This window comes from Carassius carassius, chromosome 20 (assembly GCF_963082965.1).
Source record: "Carassius carassius chromosome 20, fCarCar2.1, whole genome shotgun sequence".
Taxonomy (NCBI): Eukaryota; Metazoa; Chordata; class Actinopteri; order Cypriniformes; family Cyprinidae; genus Carassius; species Carassius carassius.
In genome coordinates, this window is record NC_081774.1 from 12,487,599 (window position 1) to 12,495,974 (window position 8,376).

Here is an 8,376-nt window from a genome sequence, read left to right on the forward strand (position 1 = left end):
GCATATGAAATGTTTATTACAATATTGGCCAAACTATGTAGACTGATGGATTGATTTCAGGCAGCCCAACATGAATCTGGTACACTATCAATAGTAAATGAAAAAGCCTGACTTTGCCACAAGGAAATAAAGCTAATGAAAGCCTGGCCATAGATTCGACTGTTTGCTAAAGTGATGAATTTCTCAGGGACAGACAGGCAAGAGAGGAAATTGGTGTGAAGCACAGCATCCTCTACATAGCTCTGAAAATAGGATTCCTGTATGGTGCCTATATGCATTGACCATTTGTGGAACTGATAAGCTTATATCAGTGTGTGGCTGATAAATCATCTGCATACAAAACTATTTCGAGTCACACATATTTTACCTGTTCATCCACCATCTCACAAGAATTCACAGTTCAGAGGGCACACATATCAATTTCTGATGTCTGTTTGAAAAACATGCTGCCCTTTTGTCAGAAATTACATTTGCACCTCCAGTTAATCATCATTAATGGGACTAAATGGTGTTTAAACTGAATTTCCCCCGTCAGGTTTAGAATGATGAGGCAAGTCATCATTGGCTTTTCTCCTGACATAAGCCTGAATATAAATTTTTCTCATTATTGGGAATTTACTGCCACCGTTTGGTTGAGACATGAACTACAATACATTTTACAATTATTTTATACTTTTTTTTCCAGACAGTTATAAAAATATTGTTCATAATTTTTTTCTTCTTCTCTCTGTTTACAATCAGTTTTCTACTTTCTATATGACCTGATCGGAGATCAGCGCTTCAGATTACTGAAGGAAGCGTGACGTCTTGAGTCACGTGCACAGCTCGAGCTCGTCACATGATCAGCTGATGACTCCTTCCCTCTGATGGATGCAGGATTTCCAGCCTTCACCGCTTCGAAGGGCTCGCAGGAATCAATTTCTCTTCAAATTACAATCATCTAACAGAAAATAACATCACAGTAGCTTTAGGTGTGTTCGCGGGAAAACCTTTAGATAGCAAAACTGGCTCTGCTGTTGGAGTGGATGATGAACGGGCACGCAGTTTTATACACCGGGGTCACTTTGGCCTTCTGGACGACCATCCTGATCGTCGGTGAGTGCTAATGAGACCAGCTGCCATTTGGATATTATTAACTCATGCATCTTATGAGAGTCATGCTTACTTGATTCGTACACCGTTATCTTTCTAATTCTTTACTGTTTCTCATGTCTCTTTGGCCGGATAGCCATTTTCGGCTCGCCTTAACAGACGTTAGCTGTCATACGCCATTTAAATATCGTTTTAATTGTAATGAACGCTTTTATCGTAAAACGTTGGAGTAAACCGTTGAAAAGCGAGCTATGGAGATAGTACCAATCATTTTAAAGGTTGTCAGTGTGGGTTAGACATACATCTGCTCAGACGAGAACGTTTTATCATGTTAGCTGTAGTTTAAATGTTTCTCTGGGAACGTTATCTGTATTTTCACCTGTTTATCCACACGTTAGCTGTAATCGCACAGGAGGGCATCAAAATTCAGTTCAATATAAAGGCAGTCTTGGATTTTTATTTATTTAATTTTTATTTAGAAGTTGATATAGGGTAGTTGGACAGGGTTTTATGATCAAATGAGGAAGACAGCTCTCACATGACTGTGAGCTTTCACAAATATCCTCTATGATTCTTCAGAAAAAGTCTATCAGTATTATGTCGTTTATTAAGATTATGCCACTGTTTTTTTTTCCTTTTTCTTTTTTTTCTGTAATACAAATTTTCAGTGTTTTTTTGTTTGTTTGTTTGTTTTTTAGGTTTATTTGAAAATTCTGTCACTTTTATACTTTTAAATTTCTGGTTAACCTTAAACGCTTAACTTAAACCATACTAATCTAATAATTTATTTTTCTTCACAGGTATTTGCTATACGATATTTGACCTTGGGTTTCGATTTGATGTAGCATGGTATGTGTTCCATAAGACTAGTTTTTGAAACTTTAATGTAGTAGGACTTGTTTTGTGCACTACAGTTACATTTCTGATATCCACAAGACCTAATTTAAGACTTGAGATGAATGAAATGCTCCTAATGAAGTCTAGATAACCTAACCTTTTCTGTTGCAGGTTTTTAACAGAGACTTCTCCATTTATGTGGGCTAATCTTGGAATTGGCCTGGCCATCTCTCTCTCTGTTGTTGGAGCTGCATGGTATGGCTGTCTGTTTCCTCTTTTTTTTTGTGTGTCTTACAGAAGTTGACGGCTCGAGAAAAAAAAAATTCGACATGTTTTCGTGCAGTTTTTCATATCCTCTTCTGCCCTGTTTAAAAGAGCTCCATAAATTAATGCCTTCAACTCTGTATCTCTATCAATAGCTCAGTCACCAAAATGAATATTGTATGTTTCTTTAGCATTGTTTTACTTAATTATGCAAAATATATAAACAAACAGTAAATTACATGTATGTGACTCTGCAGGGGGATTTATATCACTGGATCCAGCATCATTGGTGGTGGAGTCAAAGCCCCTAGAATCAAGACCAAAAATCTTGTCAGGTATATGCAGTTTACTTAAAGGGTTAGTTCACCCGAGAATAAAACATTTGTCCATCTTCTACCCTCGAATCATCCTAGGTGTGTGTGACTGACTTCTTTCAGAATAATCCAATCGGAGTTATATAAAAAATTGTCCTTGCTCTTCTAAGCCTTTCAATGGGGTAAAGCGGGTGTTTATTGTCAACAGTTCAGAAGACGTGAAATAAAGTGTTTATTATGTTTGAAATCTGGATATTTATCTTACAAAAACACATGGATTCGCTACAGATGGACTTTATTCACCTCCCACAGCCGTGTGAGAGGGAGTTTTATTACAGATGCATGCACTTTATTTCACGTCTTCTGAACTGTTGACAATAAACACCCGCTTAGAAGATTAAAGACAATTTTTAATGTAACTCCGATTGGATTATTTTGAAAGAAGAAAGTCTCACACACCTAGGACGATTCGAGGGTGAGTAGAACATGGACAAATTTTCATTCTTAGGTGAACTAACCCTTTAATGTTTCAAAGTGTTTTTTTGTTTTGTTTGTTTTTTGCTGCCACATTTGGGGTTCAGATTTTGCTTATATAGGCCTACATATAAAATATTGTATTTGTCATATATTTTATTTTGGTATCTTACCACTAGTTACAGTAACAGTTGTCCTGCAAATATCTTATTAAAAATGCTGAACTTAAGATGAAGTCTAATTAAAGGCAAAACTTAAATATTTTTTTATTTATTCATGTCACTTTTGTCTGATATGAAAACATAAACCATTGTTTTTGTATACGATTCCACATGTGTAGTAACGGTCTGGTTTTATTTGCTTAAGGTTTTTTTTTTCAGCTCACAGTGGCGCTTGTGGTGACAGTTCATTGAATTTCTTTTTTCTTCTAGCATTATCTTTTGTGAAGCTGTTGCCATTTATGGGATCATCATGGCAATTGTCATTAGCAATTTAGCAGAGGTAAGTTAAAACTGATTGACCCATTTCTTTGAACGCTTTGGTTTTTTGAGCAAGTCGTACGTTAAAGAGATTTTTAGATATTTGTGTCTTTTAAGAACAGATGTTTTTTTTCTTGACAACATTTACATTCTGCATTATATTCTTTTTCATACATAATGTTTTTTTTTTTTTTCTCTCCCCATTTCCCGTTATGTAGAACTTCTCTGGTACGACTCCAGAGACTATTGGTGCAAAGAACTACCAAGCAGGTAAATTTAGCTTCTAAATCCTATCTTCTTCTGCCTCTGTTAAGCGACTGGATGACACATTGGTTCTGTTTTTTCAGGCTTCTCCATGTTTGGTGCTGGACTCACTGTTGGCTTTTCAAACCTCTTCTGTGGCATCTGTGTCGGCATTGTGGGCAGTGGAGCTGCCCTCGCTGATGCTCAGAATGCCAGCCTCTTTGTCAAGATCCTCATTGTTGAAATTTTCGGCAGTGCCATTGGACTGTTTGGAGTGATTGTAGCCATCTTGCAGGCAAGTCGTTTTCTAAAATCGATGTTTATATGTTTTTTTCTACCCTTGCGTCATTGTATATGAGCTGTTGTGGTCATGGTTCACTAAATGTAGCATAGCGCAGCAAAAACTGAATGTATGTTTTGAAAATGTTTACTTTGAATACATTTAAGATCAATTCATATGCCAGATTTTATTACCAGTTGTTCACTTTTCAGCCGCAAATCATGTATTGTTAGCATGACCTCATTAGATTTAGTAAACTGATTTCTAGTGACAGCAAAGAATATTAAGTGTAAGACTTTTCAGGCTTTCAGTTATTTAAAACATTTTGAAATCTATGCGATGCTACTTTACTGTAGTAAATTGCTGTTTTTAATTATACATGTATTTCCAAATAATAAATCATCTTAGTCTTAAGGCCTTTTTCATGGCAAGAGTTAATATTTGTTTAATATTTGTTGTGGATATTGCAAACAAGAATCAGTTGTGTAATGCAGAGAGAAAAATATTTATTGTCAGATGGATTGTATCTTGCATTTAAGCATATGTTTTTTATTATTATTTTGCTCTTTATCTAAATCAGCATTTTGTTTCACTTCTTTTTCATTATTAGTGTGAACATGCCTTTAGTTTACCTAACCGTGTTGTCATTAAGCATATTCTTCCCCATCTGATTTCCAGCAGAATGATCTTGTTATTAATATCCATCTAGCTACTTATGACCACACTCTGGGAAATGACTATTTTATCACTATTTCCAGTCACACTCTTTAAATCGATCTGACATGCATGCTTGAATTCAGATTGAGATTTTGGCACCACACAAGAGCAGCTCATATTAAAACACATCGCTTCATGTAGGTTCTATAGTTGGAGTAAGAAGTTTGATATCTTTATGGTTTATCCATTCAATATTCAGTCTATTCAGGAAAATATTGTATTCATCAGATTGTGTGCTTTTTTTTTTTTTTTTTTGGACCTGTATAATCGTTAACATTGTTTTGGATTTTTCTCTCTTCAGACATCGAAAGTAAAAATGGGAGATTAGATGACTACACAACCTACAGATCAAAGATGCTGTGTTCAACAGGAGGTGTAAATACATAGTAAATTATTTAAATGTATTTTCCTTTTGTGTCTGTTTTTAACCATCATTTCCTGAAGATTGAAATATGTGCACCAATTTGTCTTAAAAGAGTGCATGATGATGTCAAAGGCAGATCTTTGACGACTTTCACACTTAGTTTGGCATCTCATAATTCTGAAAAGGAAAATATCACTTCATGTTTTTGCCCATACCTCCATGATGTAATATCAAATTTAAGAATTTATAGAATTGTTCTTTTTTTTTTAATCAAAAGGTATTTTATTTATTAAAATGGCCTAATAATATAAACGGTGATTCTGCATATGGTGACAGAACAGACTGTCCATAGACCCAGTGTTGGGGTCTGTTTGTAATCATCTCAAACTCCAATATATAGTTTGCTGTGATTGTTCTGTACAGTACAAGAAAAGTGATACATTGCATTAGTGTGGTTCTTTGCATTGGATGGGTGTAAATCGTGATGTATTCTTTGATCACTGTATGCAAGAATGCTGTTGTATTTGCGTGATGACACCTGGTGTATCCGGTGTGCTTGACCTGATCTCACTTTCACTTGTTGTGTTCTTTCATGTAGCTACTGAATTCAAGTAAATGCTATCTTTGAGAATACCGTTATACCAAAACTATGATGTTAAAAAAAGAATAATACCAGTCATCTCCAGTTGTATTTCTACCAGTGTAGACTAGACCCACACTTTGTAGGGCTCTCTTTAGTCCTGGTTGGTTAAAAATGAGAGGATATAATAATTTGGTGTGTGTAAATATTAAAAGCAGTTTGTTTTTTGTGAAGCATGAGGGTGTTTGCCATTCTGTATTTCCTAGTTGTCTTGTAATGATTCTTATTTAACTTTTTTTTTTTTGAAAAGCAAGAAGTGGTCTTTATCTCCCAGGACACAGTGGTAAAGCTTGATTCCACCATGGGTTAATATTAAATTCCACCATATAAAAGTTAATATTGACAAAATTCATAATTGTGAAACCTTTTTTCTCAACTTTGAGCTTACATCTCGCAATTCTGGGTTTATATCTCATTTCGATTTTTTTCTTTTTCTCAGAATTCAGTTTACATCTTTTAATTCTATTTGTATATGTAGCAATTGTGACTTTTGTTCTCATAATTGCAAGAAAAAGTCAGACTTGTGAGGTCTAATTGTAAATCCAAATTGTGAGAATGTACTTTTTTTTTTTTTTTTTTTAAACCCATGGTGGGATCAAGTTTCTATAAGTTACTGTAAACGCTGAACAATATGTAAAAATGTCTTTGCTGTTCACATCAGTTATTCCTGAAAACCATCATCTAAAAGCAAGTTCATAGCAGAACAGCACTGCAAACAGTGCGAGCTGGACTTGAATTGGCCACAGACCTGAGATTCTGTATTTAAACCAATCAAAATGAGGCTGTAGATTTTACTGGATAATAAGATCTCATTTTCACAACCAGAGTTTCTGTTCTCTTGAAATGTTTTTCGGAAGATGTATTTTCAGTGTTGCATCGGCTGAAATATTTAAAGGTACAGTCCATTTTGCCCTCACAGCCTCATTTTCATTCTTGTAAAAGTAAATAAGGTGTTTTCCCTTTACTAAGGTTATCTATCAAACTTGTAAGATCCGTTGGCATTCCTTTAGCTCTACTGAAATACTCTACTATCTATAATGTTTTTGTGAAGTGGAGGTACATACGAAACATGATTTTACTAACTCCTGAATGTCCAGAATCAACTTCTGTTAAGTGTCTGTTGATATGGTTTATATTATAGGAATGATCAATCAAATCACATACTCCATCTGTAAAGCACTATGGTCTTGTGATTCATTTCCAGTCTAGTGACCATGATCATCTGTTTTCTTGCAATGGATCTGTGTAGAGATTTTTCTTTCTTTTTTTTTGTCACATGGATAAGTGTTAATTTGAAAACATTCCAGCTTGGATCCCACTGTGAGGCTGCTTTAAGTCTCATAATTGTGGAGCTTCCAGGACCTGGATCAGCTGTCTGTGGTTTAGTGGTTCAGGAGTTGTGCGGGAAAGATGAACTCTTAACCATTTCTTCTGTTTCAGTGATTGTTAAATATGTTAATGTGGTGATTCCATTGTTTTGATGTATACAAGTGAATCCTCTAGACTTAATAATTGTCCTTGTAGAAATAAAAAGAAATGTGAAAAACGAATTGATTGTTGTTATTATAGATGCCAGTATCATCACAGGTTAACTCAAACACTAGGTTATCAGATGGCTAATTATTCTGATGGAGGCATGGAAATGCAGGTCCATGATCCTTCAGCCAATAGGAGTAAACCGATCACCCCCCTCATTGCCATATTGCATGATGAAAAATAACCTTTCAAATGTTTCTGAAATAAGTCTCATTATCACTAAATCTGCAATTTTTTTAAAATCAAAAGTACAGTACTACTTCAGCAGTATACTTAATTCATCAGAAAACATCCTAAAATGCTTATTTGGTGCTCAAGAAACATTTCTTACTATCAATGTGGAAAAAAATTATGCTAAATATTTAATTGATATTCTTTGACAAATAGACCGTTTCTATTATTAAAACATTCATTTCATGTGGGTTTTTCAGTTGCACTATGGCCTTTAATTTTAATGATAACTTTGGTTTATGCATTCAGTATTCACTGGAAAATTATTTTATGGGACATCAGTTGTGTTGGGTAATCTTGTTTTTAACAATTTAAAATACTTAAGTGCCACTTTTGTTCAATTTAGTGCATCTTTTCTGAACAAAATTTATTATAAAGCACTGATGGAAATAAATAGGCCATGTAAATAAATAAAAAAAGAAACGTATAATGTAAATTAATAAATTTAAAGAACTTCAATAGAATTTCTCTATTTGATTATGCATTTTTATTTCTGCAGTATACATTTATTATTCACATAATCTTTATTTATTTTATTAATCATTTTCGGATTTGCACGAAAGTGGGTAAAACATTACAGTATTTGTATTACAGTATTTGTTATATGTATACAGTATTTGTTATCAAAGTCATGAATCGAGCTTTCACGTTTACATTTACACAATTTTTTAATAATTTTTTGCAAAAAAATTAATAATAATGGTTTGTTTTCGCTTTTTAAGGAAATATATATGCACATCATTCAAGGGAAACTGCTGATGTAGACAACGATGTGCATTATTTTGCTGAAGGTTATTCACGATGTTGATTGATCAGGTGACAGCTTTAAACATCCACCAGATGGCGCTGAAGGACGCGACACTTTTCACATCGCTTTCAGGCATCGCCTGTTTAGCAGGTGCATC

At 34.4% G+C, this 8,376-nt stretch overlaps 1 protein-coding gene across 1 annotated transcript; it reads left to right on the forward strand.

Annotated features, from left to right (window-relative positions):
- Nucleotides 1–831: 831 nt before the first annotated feature.
- atp6v0b (ATPase H+ transporting V0 subunit b) lies at nt 832–7,254 on the forward strand. The gene is made up of 8 exons (XM_059501648.1): nt 832–1,095; nt 1,893–1,941; nt 2,101–2,184; nt 2,451–2,528; nt 3,413–3,482; nt 3,679–3,730; nt 3,808–3,998; nt 5,002–7,254. The coding sequence occupies exons 1-8, from the start codon at nt 1,026–1,028 to the stop codon at nt 5,026–5,028; spliced, it is 621 nt and encodes a 206-aa protein (XP_059357631.1). The 5' UTR covers nt 832–1,025; the 3' UTR covers nt 5,029–7,254.
- Nucleotides 7,255–8,376: the final 1,122 nt, after the last annotated feature.

Coding starts and splice junctions, on each gene's coding strand:
- atp6v0b (XM_059501648.1), top strand. CDS start 1,026: ATGATGAACGGGCACGCAGTTTTATACACCGGGGTCACTTTGGCCTTC. Junction 1,942..2,100: donor TTTCGATTTGATGTAGCATG/GTATGTGTTCCA, acceptor TTTCTGTTGCAG/GTTTTTAACAGAGACTTCTC. Junction 2,185..2,450: donor TCTGTTGTTGGAGCTGCATG/GTATGGCTGTCT, acceptor GTGACTCTGCAG/GGGGATTTATATCACTGGAT.